This window comes from Labrus mixtus, chromosome 5, assembly GCF_963584025.1.
Source record: "Labrus mixtus chromosome 5, fLabMix1.1, whole genome shotgun sequence".
Classification (NCBI taxonomy): Eukaryota; Metazoa; Chordata; class Actinopteri; order Labriformes; family Labridae; genus Labrus; species Labrus mixtus.
Genome location: NC_083616.1, coordinates 12654866 through 12681866, shown reverse-complemented (window position 1 = coordinate 12681866; position 27001 = coordinate 12654866). Strand labels below are relative to the sequence as shown.

General features: G+C 38.8%; 1 protein-coding gene across 1 annotated transcript in view; it reads left to right on the top strand.

Annotated features, from left to right (window-relative positions):
* Window positions 1–25895, top strand: part of LOC132974096 (EGF-like repeat and discoidin I-like domain-containing protein 3) — a 108724-nt gene extending 82829 nt beyond the window's left edge. The window contains exons 9-10 of the mRNA XM_061037903.1: window positions 11479–11634; window positions 23014–25895. Coding sequence (XP_060893886.1) covers window positions 11479–11634; window positions 23014–23163 — 306 coding nt within the window. The 3' untranslated portion in view covers window positions 23164–25895. The remainder of the gene's footprint in view (window positions 1–11478; window positions 11635–23013) is intronic.
* Window positions 25896–27001: the final 1106 nt, after the last annotated feature.

The window sequence follows — 27001 nt, the reverse complement described above, 5'->3', positions numbered from 1 at the left end:
AAAAATTCAATTCTTTTGAGTGACAAAGTTCATTTATGATATCTACAATTGTTCTTACATTACAGATATCACAAATGAATTCTAGATATCTAAAATGCAAGTCTTACTAGTTGATATTATATTATTGATATGTTGACCAAAATGACATTTTGACATGTTGAAATGTAATTTCCAATAGTGAAAACTAAATTGCCACTTGTAAGCCAGACTCATTTAATGTTAAAGGGCTAGCCATACCGAGCCTCACTAGTTAACTAGTAGATATTTTGCACCTTACTAGTTAACATGAAGAATCTTTGCTGTCTACTAGTTTACTATTAAATCTTTCAACTCTGTACTCGTAAACTAATGCAGTCAAGACTTCACTAGTGCAGGAAACTGAGTTGTTTTTTTTTTTGTTGTTGTTGTTGTTGTTGTCATAACTATTGCTTGACCCCAAACATCAAACATCCAAGTTCAAAGATGTTTTGGAAAGCAGTGTGGTGTGATCATTTGCGCCAATGCACCACTTTATACTGCGGGGTCATTTTGACCCCAGAGGACAACAGACGTTAGTAAATTCAATAAAAAACCCATAATTCAATCAATTTACCTCAAATTTACTGTAATCATGAAGGAGGGTTAACAGGAGGGTTAAGAAATTCCATGATAAAGTGAAGCTTTTACTGTGCCTTCTGTTTCTTAGATTTAAAAGGCAGATAGCTGTAAATATGACCAAACTAATGTTACATTTCTATGTTAGAGCTTGTAGCCATTCAACTTGTATTACTTTCACCCACACAGACCATAAAAAAATAATTTACTGGTTTGGGTATTGTAGTATACTGTATAGATTAGCCAATTAACAGTTCATTAAAGGTCACAGTTTAAAGAGGTCTCAGAGCTCCCGACCACATGTCTGTGAAGTTTCTTGTCAAAAGTCAACTCTGATCCTGTATTTGATCATGCCTATAAACCACTCTATTTCAGCCCTGCTCAGCTGTTTCTGTGTCTGTAGCTTTAAATACAAAGAGCTGTGTCTGACCGCACCCCTCTCTGAAAGGACTTGGGTGGCACCAAGCTGTGGGAGTTTCACCCACCTCAGTAGAGTGGGTTACTTCCCTTTGTGATGTCATGAAGGGAAAATCTCAAAACGGCCTGTTTGAGCACACATTTTCTGAAAAGTGGAGCAGGCTAAAGACAGAGAGGGATGGACTTTTCTCATAATTGGGGGGTTTGTAGACGGACTAGGGACACATATTAGTATTCCAAAACCATGGTAAGGTGTATCTTGTATTATTTAAATCATGAGAGACTTAATTAAGAATGAACAATTATTTATTCAACAATTTAGGAAATAAATGTGCAAGGTCTTTGGGGATTAGACTCCATCATGACGACTTCATGTACTCGGAGGGGTAATGAGGCCGGCAGCAGGATAGGATACCCCCCTATGGAGTCTAGACACTGGTGTTGGTGGTGATTAAAGAATGCAGGATGTGATGAGACAAACTGACTGTGGAAGAGAGAGAACAGTTTTAAAATTTGACTGCGGCAGGATGATTGATTGAGAGAGGTTGTGGCAGAGTCGGGTTGGATTAATACTTAAAGAGTAAATGCCCCAAATCAGCTGATCCCCATAGCAGGGAGGAGATGGTTGAGAGGAAGTGGCTAAGTTGAATTAATAAATTGAATAAATGTGTGAGAGAGTATAACCAGTCTTCCTGCTTGAACTTATCCCAAGCTTCATTTGTGACAATCAGCTGCCTTTTTATTGTCACAAATGCTTTTATTTCTGCAGTTTGTTATACTTGTCTTAAAGTACTCATTACACTGTTAGCATTTCAAAGTCTTTTGTTTTATATTTCAATTCAAAACTCCCAGAGAATTACAACTGCATTTCTTAAAATACTTCACATGTAAACTGGAGCTCTTTGCTTATTGTTCCAAAGCATCAGTGCATGTTGCCACTTAACACACTATTGTTTCATGTGGAGTAGAAGCAAGAAGGAACAATAAGTAGACATAATGCAAGATTGATTCCCGCTCAGTGCCCGTGAGTGTGCATTTGTTGTAATCAAACCGGGTATTATCATTACACCAATTTTGCATCGCAGAGCTTCCTAATCAAATCGCTACCCCAGATACAGCACTGCTGACAACAAACTCCATTTCTTTTAATCAATAGAATTAGTTGGGTGTTTCTTTCATCCATCCACAAGAGAATGGCTTTAATTTGTCCCATTGAAACTCTCAGCGCTTCTTGAGTGTTTATGCAGCAAAGATGAAGCATGTCCTTTCTGCACACAGAGAAGCTGCCTCAGAGAGAGTAAAGGCATTGTAGCATGAAAGGATTTAAGAGGGATTTTGATCATCTGGAATAGCACTGATCACGTCTTTATTTCAAGAACAAGAGACTGGCACTTTGTTGAAGTGACTTGCATGGGAAAATGGACTGTAAGCATTTACAAAAAACTTTCAAGGGTGTTTCGTATTCTGCGTCCTTCAAGCTTGATGCCCCCCCCCCCCCCCCCCCCCCCAATGGAAAATGCTATACTTGCTATCATGAATGTTGTGGCAGAATGTAGAGGGTCTGATCCCAAATCAAGCATTTTTATTGCTGTTTTGATATAATGATAGTCAAAACTACATAAAGGCCCTTTTCTCAGCAGTTTTGGACAGTACAAAGTTCTAATCACACCCTTTATTTTAGACCCTGTTCTGCTTTGTAGCATTATTATCTCACCACTTTCCACACAAAACTTCATCAATAGGAACATCACTGGCGGGCAAGTTTTGTTGCTGAACTGATGAAAGAAACCATGTCAGAGCGACATCTTCTCCAGGTGTTTCTGTTGCAATCAGAGAGACGCACACAACCATTTAGGCACAGCTGTGATGCAGGAAAAAAAAGGAAATGTATGAACTCAGGCTTCAGGATGCCTTTTAATCTGTCTGGCTGCAACTACACTTATGTGCATGAAAATAGCCCCTTGATTCAGTCTTCCTAGGATTTTACGTGACAGCCATACCAAAGAAAAAACAGGTTCCATTGAATTCCCATAAACATTATTAGATATACATCAGTGCCAAATGTAGTGGCTGAATAACAGCATGGTTTCTGTGGCTTTTTTCAAAATGTGTTGACTATTTCTGAGTTCTAGCACTGCCCACTGATAGGAATCTTGTAAGCCAGAACAACAGATGTAACCATGACTGCAAATTGCTCAGCAAGCTCTTGCTTTGGCAGATGTACCGGGCCAGTTTCAGAGAGGCAAGATCAAATTTGCACCATTTATCTGTGTGCAGTGTGTGCATGATTATAACATTTGGCAAGTTGAAGATCATATCAGGAGGAGTGGTTGGGGGCCATTATCAGACTTCTATGGAGAAGTATGTCAGTTGGGACCTGTCTGATACTAAATATCAAACTTCTGGCTGCCCCAGTTAGAGACTCCTTCATATTCAAATAAATCTCCAAAAATATTCTGATTTGAATAGAAATAAATACTGCAGTGCATGTTGGTTAAAAAAATGTTGCCAGTAGCTTTTCCAAATTCAATCATCTTGAAAATATTATCCAAGATTTGAAGAAGGATCTCAAAAAGAATCCACTTCAAATTCAGAAAGATGCCTGATGTTCATTTCATTAAGGCATTATCGTCTGAGCCTCATTTTAATCCTGTCCAATAGGGCTCTTTCTTTTCTCTATTCTATTCACTTTCCCTGCAGCTAGTATGCTGATTCAATTACCTTCTCAATTAAGTTATGGAAGGCATGCTAAATCCATCTGCTTCCTGATTCAATTGAGTGGTTTTAAGCTTCCCTTCCCTTCTGGTAAATCTTCAAATATACAGGTCTGCTTTGAACCTGTGTAACGTTTCACTTTCATTATCCACGGCAGCCATCTTATCCTTCAACACCACATCCTGATCCTCATCACCATCTCCCTCTCTCTACCTCTGTCCCTCTCACTCCCTGTCAGCTAACGTAGGCTGCATTTATCTGTTTTATCTCAGGTTGAGTGATTCATGAGTCTGCAGCAGCTTCTGCTGTAATCATGGGATCTGCAGGAATCTTCAGAAGTAAAGGCGCTTGAGTTTAAATCAGTGCGGCACAGATTGGGTCCAGAGTGTTCTGCATGTGTATCTTATGGTTTCAGAGTGTAAGCCATCTCTTGACAAGCAGACTATCCCCCTCTCACATCCCTACATTTAAATCAGACATCTTTATGTTTTGCACCCCGGAGAGTGTGGACTGCACTTAAGATGCAAGGCTGCATGCTACAGTATTAAGGTTTAACAGAATAATCTGAAGTTGAGGGTCTCTGCAGAAAACAGGACCTTGATAAATATCCGGATATTTCATATTGAAAAAATCAGATCGAATGTTTCTATTCTGCAATTTCATCATTTTTTTTATTGTTGCGTGTGAACCACATCATGTTTTTGATGTGCAGAGAGTGTTTGTGTGTATGTGCGCACACGTGTGAGAATTTGATATGAATATTTCATATACCTTGTGAGAAGCAGGAGAGGGGAGCGAGGTATGATGAGCCGTGAGTGCAGCAGCCAGACTTATAAACAGCTTTATTTTTAACTCACCTATTTTCTAAGACCTTTTAAAACCTGCATCATCTTTGTTACGAAGGGAACATCATGCACCATTAAATCATTTCACATTTAAACACTTGCATAATATTCGAACAGACAGCAATTTTTGTCCCTCGAGCAAGAACTATAGATTTGATTTCATACACAATCACACAGGGAGACATATGACTTTTGTTTTTAACAGTAAGTTTACACCAAATGTCTCGTTACAGTGAACATTTAATAGAGTGTGAAATCCTCATAGTCCCCTACTAGTGCAATGTTTCTACAGATGCTGTTTTTTGTAGTTGCAATTGCCATAAATGAGCCAGAACACCACTTTGATTTCCTTCCTTCCTTTTAGCTCTACACTTCTCCCTTTATCGGTACATGCAACCATAAAGACGAAGTTTGGCATTCTTACATTTCACATTTATTAAGATATTTCACTTTAAAACCATACATTTAAGCATAGTGGCACAACAGAAACATCTGAAGATCCCCGAAGTCTTTCGAAATCCTCCATTGGGGACCAACAACTTTGAACCTATCAGACCCATAAATGTTGATGTATATTGCGAGATAAAGTAATTATGAAGACCTGCTGGTGTCGCTGGTTGATCACAAAAATCACCATGGTACCAGTATTATCTGTTAGGGGACCGATTGACCAACCAGCAGATTGCCATCCCAGAGTCACAGTGCTACTGTGGTTAAAAATAATTGACTTCAATATGAGCATCGTGTTTGTTTGTTTGTTTAGAAATCCGTTTTGGTCTTTTCAGAAGGCTTAGTGTTGTCTACCTGTAGGTGTTATTCATTATATGTTTAAGCACATTAGTCATGCCTACTGTAAAGGTACAAGTGTGTTGGCAAGAAATGGAGTGAAGAGGAGGAGAGAGAGAGAGAAAGAGAAAGAGAGAGAGGGAGGGAGGGAGGGAGGGAGGGAGGGAGAGGATGCTCAGTGCAAAGCAATGTCCATGCCATGCAAAACTGTTTGGCTTTTAAATTTGTAGGCTTGCCAACATTGTGCGACTTACTGTGAGTCACTGCGAGGGTGCTATTCTCCGTTTTTGTATCACCAGCATTTTGGCTGGGCCAGCCAACCAGCTGAGCCTGGTGATAAACCGCTAAAGAAAGTCATCTATCCCCATGTAAGACCGTCTTTCCATAATGAAATGTTTCTTTCAGCAGAAAACACATGTTTCATATTCCACATCCAGCTCTTTAATATATACCTGTCAATTTAAGAAGATGGGTATACAAGTTTGATAGCATGCCGGAATGTTGTTCCTACTGCACTAGTCATTATGATACAATGTGAGGGGACTCTATGACATTGCTTTTACAATTCGCTATGCCTCTAATGTAACCAAATGACTCTTCAGACTGTGTGTACACTGTCCTTTCTCTGTGTGAATGCTCAGCTGACATTTATACCTTCTGACATCCCAGCACCTCATGTCGAAACACTCCTCACAGAAGGTGTCATAAAGGTTTATGCTGTGTGTGTTTGTGTGAGTGTGTGCTATGTATGTGTCCAATCAGAGCCGTACTAAAAATAAAAAGCAGGATTCAAAATGCATCTTAATTGCCATTTTTTGACTGGTTACTGCTTCACTTTGATATTTAGTTTTACACAACATGAAAACAACTGAGAACTCAGATTGTCACAGAATGACAAACGATTATAATATGCCGGAAAGTAAGTTACAACAGGAAAAAAGAAAAGAAAAATAAACTAAGTTGACAGTATTTGTGTGTTTGTGTTTGCATTCTTGAGTAAGGGCGAGAGAGAGATAAGATAGTGATAAAGGAAGAGACCACCTCCAAAGACAACATAAAAAGAAGTGTAACTTCAAAGACAAATAATTATCTTGTACATATTAAGGGCACCTTCTCTTTCACTATAATATGCTTACATACATCTACACACATACATCTTATCTTGTATGATTAGTAAAACACCTCTGCCTTGTCATTAGTTGTGATTATAAAGAAATAGTTTGGATCATCAGATGTGACATTTGAGTTCACTTGTGTATTTGTGTCTCATCCTGGAACAGTTTCTCTGTATGTGTTACTAAAACATGCTCAGCACTGACTCATCCTACAGGCTGCCTGAAGGTATTTAGGTTGGTGTACCATCTTAAAAATATTCAAATCTGGCCCTCAGCACGTTGTAAGCACTGAAGAAACGTTTCTCCTTTTCATTTTTACTTGCAGCTTTGTATAACCAGATGTGTAGACGCTACTTTTAAATTAGTCATTAGGGCCTTCTTAGTCCACCAGGCAGAGTCTATGAATCCCTGCAGGCCCAAAGTAAATCAACACAACTTTCATTTAATATTTCTTTGGGCTGATGTAATTGCTTTTACGGAATGTAAGTAAGCTGTACCCTATTTCATATCTGTTCATTTACACTTCTTGTTCTGTGATAATGTGCAATAAGTCTCATAACACCATTTGAAGCTCAGGGAGACACCTGGTTCCTCTCATAGAATACGTTTTGTTAGCTCACCTGTGTGTGCAGAGACACATTTTTAAAGCCAGAAAGGTGTCATGACACAAACAACAGGCTTTTCTTTGCACTCGGTAGAGAAGCGCTGTACTCAGTGAGCCATCTGTCTGGAAATTGCCACCCATCATGCTTCACTTTTTAGTCATTTTGGGGTAGCTTTTGGAGACTTTTTTCGAAGATAGATGGGTTACTGCGGCACAGAGGTGTGATTTCATACCTTGTGGAAAAGTTCAGGCAAACAGCAGTTTGGTCAGGTTACCTCCTTCTATGGCCCCAAACACACTGAGAGGCTGAGATGTCCCCCCTTTATAAAACAACATGACATCATGTGACAGTCAATTTGGTTTGGAACAGTCATTATGGGCTGCCTTGCTCACAGATACATTTGAAAAATAAAGGTCAAAAATGCAGATTCAACACAGTTCAAATTTCAGATGTTAAAATGCTCTCTCTGGAGCCCGAGTGAAGTCTGGGGCCATTTTAGCACTAACGTGTGTGATGTTGATATGTCAGCTATATTGTCTAAATTTATCACATGAAGTTTATACAGCAAATATTGCTGGTCTGTTGTGGTGTTCAAATATATGATCATGATGATGACCTGCTGTAGGTATTCTTAAGACCTCCTGCCGAGAGAAGAGTAGTAAAACGTGGTCGATTCTGAGCTCATACCCAGATTTAAGCTTTAATAATAGCTTCCCTGTTGTGAGGTCGATGGGCCCTAGCAGTGTCCTCCTCATGGCTGATTTTTTTTTCTTTTCGTGCATGTAATTCAAATCCACTGTGACCTCCCACAATGCACAGTGAGTATAGATATCACACACACACACACACACACACACACACACACACACACACACACTTATATATCCCACATGCTTTGAAGATTAAATGAGTCTTCAACACATACATTAAAATTAGAGAAGAATGAACCAGGATTCAATACATGCACATGCTGTATTTATGAAAAAAGAAAACGGCCTCCTTCAGCTCCTCATGAAGCTGAATCTCACTGCAGTAATCTCTTTATCCTACATGTGCGAAGCCACTTCAAATAAGGACACGAGATTTACACGCCAACTCGTGTCTTAATGAGCAGAGCAGACGAAATGTTTGTCTGGCAGAAGTGCAAAAATGTTGCCCCCTCGCTTGCTGACATCAAAGAGATGAACAAATAAGTAATTGACCCTCTCTCACTTTTCAATGTGCAGCTTTATTGTTGGGGAAACGGGAAGCTTAGAATTGGAACCGCACGGATCTCATTTTTTAGTCTCAGACACAGCCAGCAAAATCCGAAAATTGATTCTCATGTTTTATTCCTTTGGAACATCTATGCCACGAGCATGCAGAGATTGCTACAGAGACTCCACACACGCGCGCCTAGTTCGTCTGGTTGAGCAGCTCATGAAGGAGGGAACGGGGTTGAGAGAGTGTGATGGAAGACAAGAACAAATGGTGGGGGCTCGGGGAGCGGCCTTGCTTTAACAAGCTTATCTCGCTCCCTAATTCGGTTTGGGCCATCAAAGTGTTGAGAGCCGGCGTCGCTAGGGGCGTTTGTGTTTTTTTGACCGCTACCTGTGACGGCAATTACAGGTTCCCCTTCAAGCCTGCCTTTGTTTTCGTGGCAGACTTGACTGCTTGGGTAGAACAAGATTGCCTCAACATTCTGCGACTGGAGCTTAATCACAGCCTCACAATGCAAGGTGCCATGCCCCTCTAAATCAACCAAACAGCCCCTGCCACTGTTTCTCTTGTGGCCTTCTTTATCTCTCCGGTGGTGGTGACATTATGGCTGCTATAAGAGCTGTTGTTTAAAGGTATTCATATATATAACAGGGAAATATGACAGCACTTTCTGGGTTGCACTCAGAAGCATTACTTTTCACGAAACAAAACCAAACAGGGCTGGTCTGTTTTCACATGTGAATTCACATTGAATGTAGCATGCTACTTTGAAACATGTACGTCATTGCATAATGTGTAACCAAAGATTCTTTATTTTTATGAGCATGCAAAATGAAATGCAGTTTGTCCTACTTTCATTAGCTTAACATCTCCCAGATGGAGAACGGGGAGATTATCTTCTTGAATGCCTTTTAGAGAGCAGTGAGTTCACTTTGTGCGTGTCAGGACTGCAGGTCAGACCTGAATTTGTACACAGCAGGGGGCTACAGCTACTGTTAGGAGAGAGCAGTCCTAATTCTTGTTGTAGCGAGGAGAAAAAAAAAAGAAGCTCTCGCGTAGTGTTTAAAACATATGAGAGATGAGAACTCTAAGTGAGCTCATGCGAATCAATGCTCCCGTGTTTGTAACATATTGCAGTGCAGTGCGAAGTGCTGAGATGTGGTGTTGTGAAGATCAGGCAGTGAAATGAAACTCAGTCGTAACTCATGCTCAGTCGTAACTCACGCATGTTTGCTTATTTGTTTCACCTACACGGGGCCCTATTTTCCTTTGTCAGAGCGGTGTGACACTGTGTATGTTGGCCTATGACCAAGCCTATTAGTGTGATGTATGGTTGTCTCTGTGTTGTGTATATTCAGCAGAAGAAATAAATCTGTTTTTTCTCTAGTTCTGTTTGTGCTCCTTAATGTTTTCCACTTTCTCTCTCATGACACCAAAATGCCAACTTGCACCTTGTTTTCCATCCTGTATTGATGCAATATGATGCTAGTATGTAGATGTACGTGATATTTATGTCTTTATTTCAACTCGAAAATCATTGAGAGCATAGCCCTCATTTACAATGACGTCGAGCAGGATAAACACTGAAAAGAAAAACGTACATATATATGTACACATACACATATAAGTATATGCATATACTGTATACATAAACACATATATATACACATCATAGATAAACAAAGTCAGTTAAAAACCGACAAACAGATAATAAGAAGTATTAAAATCAAAATCAATTAAAACATGTGCAAGTAGTAAGGGAGTTAATAATTAAAGATCTAAAATGGCCATAAGAGACCAGTGCCTTGATTTTTAAAGTGCTTTGTAGCAAATTCCAAGCTGATGGTGCAAAGAAGCCAAAAGCAGATCTGGTTCAGAATGAGCTCTAGGAACCTGCAGTGTAAGCCAGTCATTTGATTGTGTGTAATGCACCCCAGAAGACCAGACTATGGATGAAATGTAAGGAGGCAGCATCCCAATCAGCACTTTATAAATAAAAAGGTACATATGTAAGTCTCGCCTCACAGAGAGGGAGGACCAACCAACATTTTTATACAGGATGCAGTGATGGGTGCTGTAAGCATCACCTGTAATAAATCTAATATGTGTGTATGTGTCACCATAATCTAACATGGATAAAAAGGATATATGAGACAGGCTAGACTATTAGCTTATTATAAGCAATTGAATGATCCCTAATACACAAGGCAATGCTATCAAATATTTATATCTTCAAGACATTAGAATAAAACAAAAATACAAAAAAGTAAAATACACATGATAATTGTGTTGACATAATTGAGTTAATTTGGAGTTTCTTAAGAAATAACAACAATGAACAGTTGACTTAATGGGCTTCAGAGATGGATGTTTGTTTTTGTTCATTCTATATTATATAGAATAAACATTTATATTGCACAACACCCACTGCTTAATGTTCAGGAAACATCAGTCGGAACTATTTTTACAACCTTTATGTTCCAGTTTAATGTGGCTTGTACTTCTGCGCTGCACTGTATGGCCCATTTAAGTAAGCAACGCCCTCCTTTTTGCTTCTACTTTAGATTGTTCTCATGTATTATTCATTAACATCATTAACACAGTGCAAAACCTTACCTAGAAAACGCTCGACCTGTTTTACAAGTAATGGCAAAGTGTTTTCTCTGAAACAGAGTGAATCAGGTAAATGTGATTGAGCTAGAGTACTATTTCTTGTTTTAATGCATTTCGGGGAAACAGCTCAACCACGTTTCGAATCTCAGCCATACAGAGCTGTGTACTTTTTTTTGTAAGATAATGAAGCATAATTGAGTCCAAAAACATCAATAGAAGTAACAGTTTATGTGTTTACTGTCTAGCACCCTTGTGCTGTAAATTGCTTGAAACAAATTGGAACCTATAAAAAATTAACCCAAATGGAGCAGTCTGCATCTCAAGCTGCTGCTGCATGCGATTTCTGTTCTGCTGAGGCGAGGTTGTGGACTTTGCCTTGCTATTCAATTTTCTGTGAATAATTGAAACTGACTTTTTGCACTCAGTGTCTTAATACGTAGATCCTCTGATGACATCAGTAGAAAAAACAGAGATGCTGACTAGTTAGGGGAAATGTTGCATCTCTGACATCTTTTGACAAACCAAGTTTCTTAAGAAATGAAATGTTTAGTAAACTCTATTCTTCTCTGTGCCTTTCCTTCTTTTTAGGTGGACTTGCTGGTGCCTACAAAGGTCACTGGCGTAATCACCCAGGGAGCTAAAGACTTTGGCCACGTCCAGTTTGTTGGCTCATACAAAGTGGCGTACAGTAACGATGGAGAGCGATGGAAAGTGTATCAAGATGAGAAACAGGGAAAGGACAAGGTAAGGAGCCATATTATGACATACAATATGCTGAATTTTTACACTAAAATATCTAAAATAATAAAAAACGGACTAAACCTATTTACATTACCTCAAATATTTCCAACAGTTATCAAAGTGAAATCCTTAATTTTATACAGTAGTTGTAACTGGACTTTTCTTATCGCGGCGGCAGCCATGACACAGCCGCCATCACAGACACAACCTGTTTATCGTTGCCGTGGAAACTGTACTGTTGCTATATGTGTGATTTTAAAAGTTATGTACATTATACTTGGATACTCTATCGCTAAACATATTATCATCCTCATGTTTGTTTTGCCCAATCGTCTTCACTACGGTTAACTCAGAGTTTGTTTTCATTAGGAAGGGTTTAGAGTAGCAGAGAGAATCACTCCCATGATTCCTCGCCAGCCTCAACATCATTTTTTGTTATTGTGTTGATTGAGAGCCCCCTGGCGGTGGAATGTACCTACTGTTAATTTAAGGCAGATCTACAAAACCAGCTACAGAACTGTTAATCAACTATCAAATTGTCTTTTTTGTCATGCTCACAAAGCAAACATACTAAAATATACAATGGAATCATTTATGCATGTCTTTGGGCACTTTGTAAGTCGGTAAGAGTAAGTGTTGAATTATGCATTACACAACAATGGAAAGGGGCATTCTGGGAAGAGATAAAAGTAAAAAGCACTTGGAGGACAAAAAGCAAAAGCAGGCAACATACAAAACGGCAAATGTCAAAAAGTTTTCAGCATCAAATGTCCATTTGGGGACTCGTCTGTTTCGTCTTTCCATTCCCCTTTATCACCGCCTTATCTGTGGCTCAAACTGAGCCATCCTGGTCTGTCCTACTGCCTCTATGTGGTTTAGCATCAGATAAGGCCGTGCTGTCAACCTGCTCTGGCCAGTGCTCGGCTGAAAATCTTGTTTACGGTCCTTCAACAGAGTGCATGTCCCTTCCAATCGCCCACGACAACAGAGACAGTGCAGGCCTGAAACAGCCTCTGTGCTGATATCAGGAGAGCTGCAGGCACAGGGTAACTGCGAGAGCCGAAGCCTCTTGTCTTTCAGATACCGGTCACAAGAGAGGTTGTGTCTACTTCTCTCTGTGCTGTGTCATAAACAGATAAGCTTGCTTTGTCTGCATGTCCATGCATTTGGGATGTCTTGGATTTGTTACATCAAGTAACCAAGATCTAGTAGAATCCAAGAATGCAAATTGCCAAAAACTGCAAATACTGCGGAGGTGCACGGAATCCAGTTGTCTTTTACTTTAACATATAGATGATTATATACAATGTAAGTATCATCTATTAGAAGTATTAATCTTCCATACTAATTCTGGCATATTTACATATATGCCATTTGCTGATATGTTGATTAATGTGCACTGTCAAAAAAGAAAAAAAATAGTGTTTTGTGACCAAACGTTATATTAAGACATTCAGATGTAGAAATATCTTAATACAGGTGCAACAGGTTTGTGTGAGTGAATAGATGACATTAAACGTCTCACAAAACTGTCCATTAAAGGAACAATATGTACGATATCTACCCAATTAAATCAGAAAATTATTTTACTATATCATCAGACATTAATGAAAAATATTGGCTTCTCTGTAAACAACGCAGCAGCCAGTCTGTCACAGCCGCACCCCCACACAGCCGTTTCGGATGCCCAACGGCAAACCAACAGGCTTTGCAGCAAAGGAAGTGGGCAAGCAAACTGGTTCAAATGTAACTGATTCTACCTGACCTTAAAAGCCTCAGCATTCAAGAAATGTGAAGGAAAAATATTGAAGATGCCTTTGAAAAAAGAAGAGAGGTTACAACACAGAACGGTTTCAAGACAGATGCAGAGCTGGCTAAACACTGAAGCTTCAGTGTCCGTGATATAGCAACCCGCTTGCGCATGGACACTCTAGGGAGCGGGGAGAGACTGCTCTCCAATGTTTTGAAATTGGACCGCAGTACCAATTTTAAACACTATGTGTCCTTTAAATATAACATGAGAATGCAAGTGCAACTTACTGTAAGACACTTATTTGTCTGACAGTGCTATTTGATTAAAAATGGATAACACATGTATTCAAATCTAGTTACTTTCTATTAAACATTCTTATATCTACATTTGTAAATGTATTGATGCAAATGTATTACCCTTATTTCAGAATAATGTTTTGGCATGAAGCATTTGTGGATAGCTTTTCTAATTGCTTGGAACCCACTAGTCTAAAGATATCTAGCCTTGCCGTCTGTGCACATAAAAACATCAGCTCTGATAGACCCACAGTCATGACACTGATGTCTGTCTCCTTCTTTCTGGCTCGTAGAGGTTATGTGGTAACCTCAACAGCTCTTTCCAATGGATTATTTTCTGTAAGCAGGGCTTCTTTTTTGTTGGGCACTAACCTAAACCTTAAGCTGAAACATGATAGCACCTTGTTTGGGCAAATAAAACCCCTCTATAGCCAGATATCATCTATGCTTTTGTACTTGTTACAGGATCAGTGCAGCAGCCGATGCTCGGAAATATTTTTCCATTCCTGCCGTTCTGATTCCTCGCTTGCAGAGTTTATAATTTGCACACTCGTGATGATCTTTGGATACGGGCCAGTAGGTGCTCAGCATGATTCTCACTCAAGCAAACCCAATTCTGAACACTGGAGGACTGGCATGATCTGAGATAGCAAAGCAATGGAGAGAAAAGTACTTGTGACATCTCGGGATTTGATGTTTTATCTTTAAATCTCATTTATTTAGGAATGACTGTGTAAAGCAGCACTTTTGTGAAGCTACTCGTGGTTATATAAACGTGTGTTAAACCACAGACAAACCTTATCTGTAAGGACTGTAGCAATTCCCTTCGTTGTTAATGCTGCATAATTCGGAGCAAAAGCAAAGGTGTGTGCGTGTGTGTGTGTGTGTGTGTGTGTGTGTGTGTGTGTGCTTGCGTGTGTGCTCTATATTAGTGGGCAAGCGTGTTTAGCGAGGCTTCTTAGAATGTCAATCAGTTTGTCCCCTGACGGAGCCGAGGGGCCGTTCAGATGTATGATTCTTCAAGGTGTTTTCCCCCTTCAGTCAGCTGAAGCAGCCATTATAATGCTAGAGGACACATTTGGCTGTTGGAGTCCCGAGGCTCCTCCTGCCACACCACAATGCTTTACTTGGCAGGGATATACTGCAAACTTGTGTGTGTGTGTGTGTGTGTGTGTGTGTGTGTGTGTGTGTGTGTGTGTGTGTGTGTGTGTGTCTGGATGTCTGGTCGGGGCACAGAGGTAGAGGCTTGTAAGTATTCTTCTCAGCTCCCCCCTCCAGCTCCTGTGTGGCTGAGGCTGCAGGCAGTTAGATCTAGATTGAGAGAGGAGGCTGTGTCAGAATACAGATGTTGTCAAAGCACAGCACACACACACACACACACACACACACACACACACACACACACACACACACACACACACAACCACACAAACACACACACAACAGTATCCCTCTACAAAAATCCATCGAGTGCCTTGTTTGCCTTTTCTTCACACACAAATACCTGTGTTCTGCTCTCGTAAACCGAGTCAAGTAACAACAGAGTCCTTTGTTTAAACATAATTAAACTGGGATACATTCCATAATTATACACATTGACTCGGCTGCATTCCCACATGTGCACCCTCTCCACACTTGGGTCGCCACTTTAGCTAGTCCTTGCTCTACTGGTCTATCCCTGGTGTCAATATGTACACAGTCAGTTGATGAGGGCAATCAAGCACAAAAGCAATTGATTTATGTTTAATAGTGTTTCATTCGGGTGACACAGGGTTAATTAGCCATTAGAGCCTTCAATTCCCTCAGGTCAGAGGGTAACTGAATGTTAGAAAACTGTGGATACAATCATCTTAAGACTAAATGCTAATAATCATATTTCCTTTCTGAGAGTGTAGAAAAGGTTGGCTGCAAGGTTTAATGCACTTCAAGATTAGAAGAGTGCTCTAATGAACGTATTACCGTCCTCTTAGAAGAAGTAGTTCTGCCTCCTCTAAGCTGTAGACCACTCTTGACCTTCCTGGTTTCACAATTCCCGGCAAAGGGTAGAGATAGAAGAGATCTGAGTGACCTGCTGCCTTAACCTGTGCAGCAGGTTTAAATAATGGAGCACGGGCAGTTGTATCTCTAGAGGCATACAAGGCATCCCTTGGTAATGCAGACCCCAGACTCCAGCGGCAGGAAAATCAATAGTCTGGAGCAGAGTTGTGGCTCCTGGGTCAGTCTCAAGACACACTGAGACAAATGGGTGCTATACACTTGTGTCTCGATTGTTGGATAAAATAATTATACTTGGGGGCAACGAAGTGAGACTTACTATTTCAGTTGCCAGTAGTTGGCAGCGTGCACAAATAAAACCAATTGGCTCCACCAGTCAGGGGGCGGAGAATCTTCCTCTAGTTTTCGGGCCGAGGGGTCAGGTACAGCAGGCTCAGATTTTTCAGTTGTGGCAGCCTCATTTAAACTGAGCTTGTTTTTTTGATTTTTTTTTGTCATTGCTGCATTGAGACACATATAAAATCCAACATTTCTTCTGCTTCAGAAAGCCAAAGTGCAGATACAGTCATTTTAACCAGGCACAGTTATTGCTATTAAAGTAGCCACTCTGTTGGTTATAGAACCAACTCAGCCAGCACCCATGTCACCTACACTTTATAGGACAAAACAAGAGCAGGCATGTACTGGTTTTCTGACACTTAAACATTGTTTACTTTGACAATGAAATAGATTCACATATATTTCTGGATTGCCAGGATGTCATATAATAAACTCTTAAGTCATGAAATATCCACCAGCTTGACCAGGGTAGCAGAAGCTCAGGTCATCCATAAAGCTAATGTGTTGGACCATTTGAAAAATCAGAATCAATATTATTGCTCAGTGCTGAAGGTCATCTCATACAAGGATAACTTCATATTATAATGATTATATGATATACATATCACAACTAAAATAGTGAGAAAATATATTAACATCTTATTGTGAAGTGTTGTAGTAGAATCATTATACACACATGTAAATGTACTTACCAGTTTTTGAATGTACCCTGCATAAGTCCCACATCTTTGCACTCTGTGATCCAGTAACAGATAAGCAAGCAGCAAAAACCTCCAGCACACCCTCCCCTGCTATATTTAGGACGCTATGCTTTGTTTGAGGCTCATCCTTGATGATAAAAGTGACACTCCATACTCTGACCCTATAGAAGGCATTGTGTTTATCCCCTCTAAAAAAACGTAGTGCTGCTAGTTCCACTTAGCTGGGTGATGTATTGTATACAATATGAGAAATCTGGGGGCCGGGCAATAAAGCATCAAGACACCGACAGCAAGGACAACAGTGAGAAGGGGAACAGAAAGGAGAGGGATGAGAGGAGAATCAATTTTGAACGATAGGTTTGACATTCTTGGTCCCAAAACAAAGTGAGCCTTCTTATGTTCTTGTTGAGACTTAAAACACTTTTACAACATTTAAGTAAATATACACCTGGGATGATAACTTTTGTGCTGTGTTTTGTGCTCCTTACCTGTTTAATGAAGTGAAAATGAGAATTAAATGAAGTTAAGTGTTCTGTTTTTTTTTTTTTTTTCATGGAACCTTGTTTGTAATGTTTATATGTAACTTAAACGCATTAGTTAGGGGGTTGGTATAAGAAGCTCACACCTTTATCAGTCAGTATATAATTAATCTATATATTTATTAATTTTAAATGTATTCCCTCAAAGTAGTGCATATCATTTTCATAAAACTTCAATGTGGTTCAAATAATTCATTTATTTATTTAAGATTTATTTTTGGGCTTTTGTGCCTTTATGGAAGAGATAGGACAGTGGATAGAGCCAAAAATCAGGGAAAGAGCGAGCAGGTAATGACATGCGGAACAGGTCACATTCGAACCCAGGCCGTCCACTACAAGGACAACAGCCTCTCTACATGAGGCGCACAAACTAACCACTCCGCCACCAGCGCCCTAATGTGGTTAATTTATTGGAGGGAAATTGTTAATGAAGACCAATATAAAGTTCTGTTCCTGCTTCTTCTTGCTGTCGGTGACTTGAAGGCTTCTTGACTAATGTCATGACACTAATCTTATACAAGCAGCGGAATAGAACCATGTTTTTGCAAGACTAGGTAAGTCGGTAAGTAGGTAGCCCCAATAATTGTTGACAGTGTCTTAAATTGCATACAGCAGGATCCCATATTATGCCCTTTTTGGGGTTCGTATATTTAATCTATGTTCCTACTTTTGTACGTTCACAATAGCTGAAGTTCGAAAAAAGTGTCTGTTTTCATGTACTGCTCCTCCTTGCTCCCTCTCCGCTCTGAGTCCGTCAGCTACACTCTGTTGAGCCCACACTGTTAGACCCCACGTGGGCCAAGTCTGCTCTGATTGGTCTGCCGATCCGCTCTGTCGTTATTGGTCAGTTGCTCAGCACGCTTCTCGGAAATTTCAACATGAGCTGCTGGGCTTGCCACAACGAGCCAATGGGCTTAGATCAGTGATCTCACACTGACAATGACGCCGCACTGACAAATTTTTATCGAGGGGGGCTAGAACCGAGCGTTACATGCAGCTAATGCTACAGCTAACAGGAGGACGTAGGAGAAGCTGCGTTTCCGCGGACTTTGAATTTTTGCAAATAGATAGTGCCTAAACATGCACAGGACACTTGGAAAACACACTAAAGGGCATATAAAACCAGAAAAAGCATAATATGGGACATTTAAATGCTAGGGGGAAACATCAGAAGAGGTAAGACATGTTTATAAAGTGTTTAGGGATTATGGCTTACTATTATTCTCCTATTCTCTACAGATAAATCCTCTAGTTAAAAGATGTGCAAGTGCATATATTAAGTATCAAAATGACATTAAATGTATTAATTTGCAGACTTTTCCTGGATTTTGTTTTGAAACTCTCTTTATACTAATGTGTTGTTGAGGATAATTTTGTTCAGCTTTCTAATCCCTTTTTCTTTTTCCAGTATTACAGTTTTTTTCCTTTTATTGTGAATTGTCACATATCCTGCTCCAGACAGTCTATTTTAGAGACACACTGCCTCTGACACTCTGTGGCTCCCCACACAGTACAGCCGAGATTCTTGTCATATTTCAATCAGCCGCTGCTGCGATGATTTTCCTCTCCCGCTGTTATACTGTGCAGTGATGGGCCCTGCTTGACACATTACAGTTGTGGTAACACTCTTGAAAGTGACACATTTCTCACTTCCAAATGAGAAATGTTGCAGTTCTGAAATGTAATAAAAAGTGAAAAGAATAGGTCAATTCAGGGAGGTCTAGAGATTTGGGGAGTTGTTGGTCTTTGTTGGGTTTCTGAACTGATAAACCATAAACCTAAGACCAATTGAGATCATACAAAGTGACAAAATGTAGTTTCTAAAGGGATTTGAGTATGAACTATTAACAGTATTACAGACTTTTATTTGTATTTATTTAGACATTTATTAACTCATTTATGTATTCATGTATATATTTTGAGGAGGGGTCTACAGCATCAAAGCCATTTTTTTCTCAATTTCATTGTTGGCCACTAGGGAATAGTATCCACAAAACTGATTGTAGCGGTCAGGTCTGTGTGCTAGCACAATACAAATTGCTATCTGTGCGGTCTCAGACAGTATCATAAAAGAGTCCTTCAATTCTGAATTTTGTTTTATCGGAATTTTTTTACTGGAGAAAGTTTTGTTGAACTCATTCCATGATTGATGCGGTTGTTAGTCATTTGGAAAGTTTGACTTTTTAACCTTACATTTTGCCTGTTTAACCACATCAGTCACATGGATTTAGATCATTTAGATGAAAACAATTTTAACACATCTCACTAATGGAATTACTCTGTATGTGATTTGAGAACACTGAAAAACAGAGGTTTGCCTGTCTTGACTTCAAATCAGTGTTTTGTAAAATATTGTCAGACTACCGAGCTAGCCACAGGCTGTTTATAGCCGATACAGTGCAATAAATAATGCTCTTCAGAAGTTCACCTTCTACAGTAGCTCATTCTGCCAACAACATGTTACATTTTACTTCTCCTATGTCGCCCCCCGGTGGTGGAACAAAATACCAAACTCCATCCGATCAGCCCCTATGCACCTTTAAGAAAAAGCTGAAGACCCAGCTCAATGCTTAATGATATTGATGATGATGATTATGATGAGGGTTTTGAATGCTCTGGGTGATGACGATATTTACAATGTTTTTGATGCTGATTAGAAGTCTCAAGAACTGCTATCCATGTTGTGCTTTGCCTCTGTTTACTGCCTGTCAGCCCCTGACAATCACTGAATGAAAAACACAAGTAGTCCTAAAGAGTGAACTCAGTCAACTTTTTGACATTATCATCATCAACCTGAAACTCATCAGAGTTGGTAATCATGAAGTTTATTAGAAGGAAATATTTAAAAAGCATGTATGACATCAAAGTTGAAAGTCACAGTTGGTCACTGAATATTCTGTCAGAATATTCAATATGTTCAAGCACACAGTATTTAGATAACGACACCTTGAATATTGTAAGCATTTCAAGTCCTGTCTGTTTCTACGTCTCTCAGACGTACAGAGAAAGAGGTAGAAATGTCACACTGCAGATTGCCATTTGATGTTGTGTTGTTTGCCTCTCTGCAGATGCAATCTGTGCCTGACTAGAGTCTACGCTTTGTGCTACAATATAGATGATGATACAGGGCTGAGAATGTGTTTCACTGCAGGAGGAATATGATGAAAAAGAACGTTGGATTAAAGGTTGCCTCCAAGAAAAATAACAAAAGGGTACACCTGTCACATGATTTAAGCTCTAGTCTCCAAAAACAGTAACACAAGAAAGCACAATACAGACTAAATAATTCTATGAAGGCTGATTTATGAATGGAAACACACACACATGAGAAAGAGGCAGACTTTAGATTTTGTGTCATATCTTTGCATGCTGTTGGAGGACAATTATATTTTACCTTTCCAGCTCCTACTGGATAGCAGCATCTGTAAATCACATGATTGATAATTGAGCTGTAGATGAGTTTGAGTAATGCATTTCTTTATTGGGACCTATATTTTTATTAACCTTATTAAATGTCATTACGACAAAGTTTTCCATTGATCGATGTTGTAATGGGGTAGAAAAAGAAACGTTAACACATATAGTTCATTGTTTATTATATTATTATTTTTAATTGTTCAGCCAAGACAAGGGATGGATATGTTATGATAGAAACAAGAAGTTTACATTTTGTGTGGTAGCAACAACGTTACAAATGCAATGCCTTGCCTCAACCTTAGAGACTAAATGGAAAGATAAAGTTGTGGTTTTTTGATAGTTGGGTAAAGAAAACAAAAGTTACTTTGGGGTTACATATTTCAGTTTAGCTGATTTTCTTCAAACTTTTGTTGTATCTCTAATATGTTGTACATTTCATAAGCCACTTCACGGTCATTATGATGATGGATGTGATTTCAATCTCACTCTGTGCAGAAACTGTGGTAGAAGTGAATCCACTGTGGTGTTAAAAAATGCATAGCCCTTTAAAATACTCACAGCTGGATGAATATCCATCATGTAAAAGCCCTTCATTATGTTTACTGTAGTTTACAGACATGTATATGCATGGCTCATGTTGCAGGATAAGTCTGTTAGGAACTTTATTTAACGTTTCTTCTTCTCAATTGGATTACTGCCTAAATTATTTACACTAATGGATTGCATGTGTCAGGTTCTCATTGTTCTGTCACTAACTTGAACCCTTTACATAAGGTTCTTGCTTGGATTTACAATGAAGAGATTCAAGTTACTTACTGAGTGGATGAACTCAATATGTGTGACCAATCCCTGGAGTCAATTTCAGTTATCTGATTTGAAGGGCATAGGAGGTTGTGTGGTGTTCTTAAACAGGCCTTGTGCTTAAAGAAGCCCTCCAACTCAAATCTTTTCAAAGATTTTCTGTGTCAAATCTACAATCAAACACATCTAAAAGTTTGTAGAGGCTATGAAACCCCCAAAAAATGTAGATCTCTTAATATCATAATTTATTTTGTATTATTCTTTTTCACTTGAATCAGTGGTGTATAAATATTTTGTCCGACCACACAAAAACCGTTATCTTCTAAAACCATTGTCTAAACCATTATTCTGCATTGTCTCCATTACTTAATATTAAGGGAGATCAGGACCGTGTTTTCACCGTCTAAATCCAAACCAGCCCTCAAAATTACTTCAGAGACAATTACTTAAATCTGTACTTAAAAAAGGTCAACCCCTGTCCCCAGCACTTGCTCCGATTTGGCTCACTGATTTTTCATTCAGCACAACAGTGATTCTCATCACATCCCAATTACTCAGTCATAATCATGTCTGTTTAATTTGCAATGATCATCCCCTTTGATGAAGCAGCCCCTGTTGATACATTACATCTCAATATCCTTCACTCTGTTGTCTTTTAAACACACATCATCACAAAGCTTCTAATAACCAACGGTAGAGCACACATCCCATCTGGACTATTAGCCGCTTTGTGCTGGTTTGATACATTTTGACAACTGTTGTTGTCTTACAGGTCTTAACTGATTTGGCATACACTGAGAGTTCAACCTTTCCAGCCATCTCATACAGCTGGATTTGCAGTAGTTACCCAGAGTGATATGATACCAGCTACATTATGACAGTTTAGGTGTGTTGATCCAAAATGCAAATAAGGCTGTTGCACAATATGTTGTGAGTCTTACAGAGCCAACGTAGGAGGGAAAGAGCTTTTCTTTTACAGCAACATTCAACATAGCCTGTCTTTTATTGAGGAAGTTAAAAGGGTAGGGTAAGATGCATGCTAATAACATCCCACAGTAAGCTGAAGAAACAACAATCGATGTCTGTCACTGATTGTGAGGGTTGGCCTTCCAGCTGTGCCGCTCTAACAATGAACAGTTTCCCACCGGGGAAAACAGATGATGTGCTGACGTGTGAGGAATTAAAGAAGTATAAAAACAAAGAAAGGGGCTGACTTCGGTGGGCTGTTCCGTCATTTGCTTTGTTTGAAATTGACCCTCTGATTGGCTGCACATCATTCAGTATCTGCTCAGGTGTGAGACCTTTGAGGTAAAAAAATCAGAGAAGAAATGTGGCAGAAAATGTTCACAACTAGGTTTCTTTCATTTTTTATCTGGAGGTATTTTTCCACAGTGTTTAACATTATTGGAGTTTTAAAACCCCTCTAATATGACTGCAACATTAACACTGGAAGGCTGAAATTAACCCTGTTGTTTTTTTTTTCTTCTGGTAAATTCTTCTGACTTGCAGATATAAACACTCCCATGTGTTGTTTTTTTTAGGTATTCCAGGGGAACTTTGACAACGACACACACAGAAAGAATGTGATAGATCCACCCATCTATGCTCGGCACCTCCGGATCCTTCCCTGGTCATGGTATGGCAGGATCACTTTGCGTGTAGAGATACTCGGATGCACAGAGGAAGAGTGAAGACCTTTTTTCCTCCATCTTTTTTCGCCATCGTCCCCTGTCCCTTGGCATACTGGATTATCTCACCCAGTATTTTTCAAAATAAACTGTGCAACCTGTAAAAAGAAATAAATTTCCAATGGATTTTTCAAGAAAATGTGTTTGGTTGTGGTGGGTTGCTGTTTGTTCTTTTTGTACAATGATTTCAAACCTGCCCCCCTGGTTCCACTTTTGTCTTTTTTAGTTTGCCCTCTAAGGCGTGATCTTTGTCTTTTTATTCTTCTCAAGAGTCACCATCCTGTATGGAATGAACTTCTGTAAAATATAAGGGAGGGGTGGAGTTTATGGGCGGAGTTGGAAAGGGGTCCTGCTGTGGTTTTAAATTGTTGCCATAGAAGCTATTGTACAGTGTCACTTTTTAACAAAGATGTGAAACCTGTCTGCCGTGCTTCATTGGCCATGATTAACCATCCTAATAGCATAATAATCTGTCGAAAATAAAATGAAGAGATCACCTGTTATCACATTAGCTAATATATTTTTACTTGGATTACTACACTTCATCAAGCCATGCTTTTACCCTAACAGACACTGGCATTACTCCATCAAATCCAAACACTATTAATTCTATTGTATAATATGTAAAAGACTAAGAATTTGCATGGTGCGTGAATTATACATGTATATTATGACAAATCATTTAAAACCGCCCTGAAAGCAACGGCTATGATTTAGGGACCTATTTTTATGTGCATTTTTAAATAGTTCTGAAACATTAATACACACTGCAAAAGCTTACCTAGGATGACTGATATGTGCGACAATAAACAAGCACTGCAGTAACATGTGGGGCTGCAGCACTGACACTGAGGCTTATAGGCTGTCTCTAGTTAAAATGTTGTAATTGCTTTCATTGGGAGTTTTCTTTTTTTAATTATTGCTACACTTTTTCTAAGATATTTGGAAGAATTGTTTCTGCGTTCTATTTTTTATTTTTTTTTGTATTTATTTAGATTTATTGGTCTCAGCTGTCAGATGCATAAAATCCTTCTTTAATGTCTTTGTGTTGTCTTGGAGATCTAAGTTGAATCAATTAAAAAGCTCAGGATAGATGTCAATCACAGAAACCCACAAATGTAAATCTTTTGGCCACACATTTTAAGATTTTCTAAGTAATATTATTTAAATAAATGTCAAATAAGTGAGATCATTATTTATATCCCATCCACGTAATTCAAATATTGAAAAGCATTCTTTTATGATCTTGATATATGATATGATACCTGTTAATTAATTAATTTATTTTGAAATGAGAGCTTATTCCAAGATAAGACAAAAATACATGTCATAATCTCAAATCTGCAATGAACAGGAACTGTAATAACAGTACAGATGGATTCAATATGGGCAGTGTCTATTTCAGGCGATCTGCTCTTTATTGATATAAAGTAATTAAACGTCAAAGATGTGCCGGGTCCTTCACTAGAAATGACAGCAGCTCTGCATGTTCATGTGCCACGTTAAGGTTTCAGGGGATAAAGATGCTGTTTATGAAATTACCACTCTATGAGCTCCTTTGTATCCTGCAGTAAATAAACAGTGACGCCTGTCTGGTTAAATAAATGGAAGCAAATAGGTACCTGAGGTATCACAGCTGAGTCAAACCTTCTTCATGACTTTAAAAAAAAGGCCTCAATTACGGCGGTGTTCTCCACTCTCTTGACTAGTTTTTCACAAAGCTCTCGAGTGGTACAGTAAGAGGGAGCCATGTCTATGTGTACGCTTTGTGTTTCACTTGTCAGTTTTTCAGTCACTAAACTAGTGAATGATTTTGTATCGTCGAATAAAATGTCTTTGTTGTGAGATCACAGCCAAGCCTGAAATAGAAAGTAAGACATTTACAAATCTTAATGACTTTAATGCTTTCTTAATAATTGTTGTTTGCAAAACTTCAATGAAAATACAACAGTGGCACTTTTATTTTCATAGAAGAATAAAAATGCATAGGCATCAAGCGTTTTTGGATCAATTCAACAGTGAAATGATGAAAAGCACAGTTAGGAGACTACAGAGAATTGTTATTATCTAGTATATAACAATGACAGAGATCTTTTACCCCAGATATTGCCATTAAGTAAAAACGTGCTTTCAGTGAGAATCTCTGTCATCCCTTATATTCATAGACACAATCATGACACACATAAACAGACTATTTCTCCCAGATGTATTGTCTCGATTGTTTTCCATGTTGACAATTGTTTATGCCATATAACAATACCTTGGCCAGCATCTGTTTTGATTGGTCTTTGTTGTTCGGCTTCCTGTCAGAAGGCTGCTACAAAGCTTTGAGGAAGTTTGCATGATGTATGAGTTTGAACAGTACAGTATTACAAAGATGTCCACAGGCACATTATGTTGTTGCATATCATGGAGATCTGATAGCCTTTACTTTGTACTCACCATAGATTGTCTTGTGCATTGTAAAACTCTCATCTCACAGGTTCAAAATGGGAGCAGAAGTGGAATCTCATCCTGTCTTTGTGTTTCTGTGTCTGCTGTTCACATATCATTTCTTACCTCCTCACTCTGAGTGTCAATCACTATGTAGAAAACGTACCTATAATAAGGCTGGTTAGGTTGAAGCCTGCAGAGGAGAGGGAGAAACTGTGTACAGCTTAAAATTAAAAAAAAAGATGTTGCTTCAAACAAAGGCTCTTTCAGTTTGACAAATAAAAACATATCTGTGAAAACGATGTGGTTGCTGTGTTTTCTTATATATATATTCTATATCATATATTCTGTGTGTTTCTTCATTGTCTGGATACAAGATGCATTCTTTATTTCATCGTCTGTCTCAGTGGGTCAAGTCCCCAACTCAGAACCTTTTTTGGTGCACACTTAGTATTTTTGGTACTTCAAATATATAGTATTTTTCATTACTAGCAACACATGGGGTCAATATGAATATAGCAGTGAAAATCCTGTTCCACAAAAATGCAAAAATTGTAGGACTGTTTGAAAATGTAAGCATCATTACTCAATTTTTATTTCTTTGCCAAGTTGAATATGTATTGCTTTCTGTTTGTTCATGGCTATTAGTTTAACGTAAAGAGTCAAAGTACCTTGTTAAGGAGCTATAAAGTCGACTATTTTATGCTATCATAACCTCTGCTCATGTTTATTGATAACCCTAAAGTAACTTGTTCTAAAAAGTACTGTGATGCTTTGGAAATGAATTAGCTTTCCTGCTGAGAGCTGGATAAGATGATAGGTATTACTCATCTTGTTTGGTCAATATGTAGCTGGAGCTATCAGTCCGTTAGCTAACAGTGTACTTAATGTATGGACATCAAACACGGGGAAGCAGCTTGCCTGGAAATGCCCAAAGATAACAAAATCTGCCTAATATCATCCATCAAACTCAAAAATATCTCCTTTGCAGAATGGGTTCAGAAAGCAAAGCATAAAAACCATACTAAGTTTTAAAGTAAAGATACTGGCCTAATTTTCTGCATTGACTCGAGGAAGTTTATAGTTTGCTAGCTAAGCTAACTTGCTTGTAGTTCTTGCTTCATATTTACTACTCTCCAAAAATAACTACTTAACACATAAGATGAATGGTAGTGTTGTGAATTAATAATTATGGGTAAAGGTATAAAATGTGAAAATATGAAAACATTACAATAGTCTCCTGTTCCCATGCTGTTAGCTAACTTTATGTGTAACTGGGACCTTTCTTTGACACTGTTGAGGTAATGCTATAATAAAAAAAATCAAATGTAGATGCATACATAGTCTGCTTAGGTGACATTTTAAGACTCAATATACTGTAACTGTGGTAGTTTGGTAAAATTTAGGA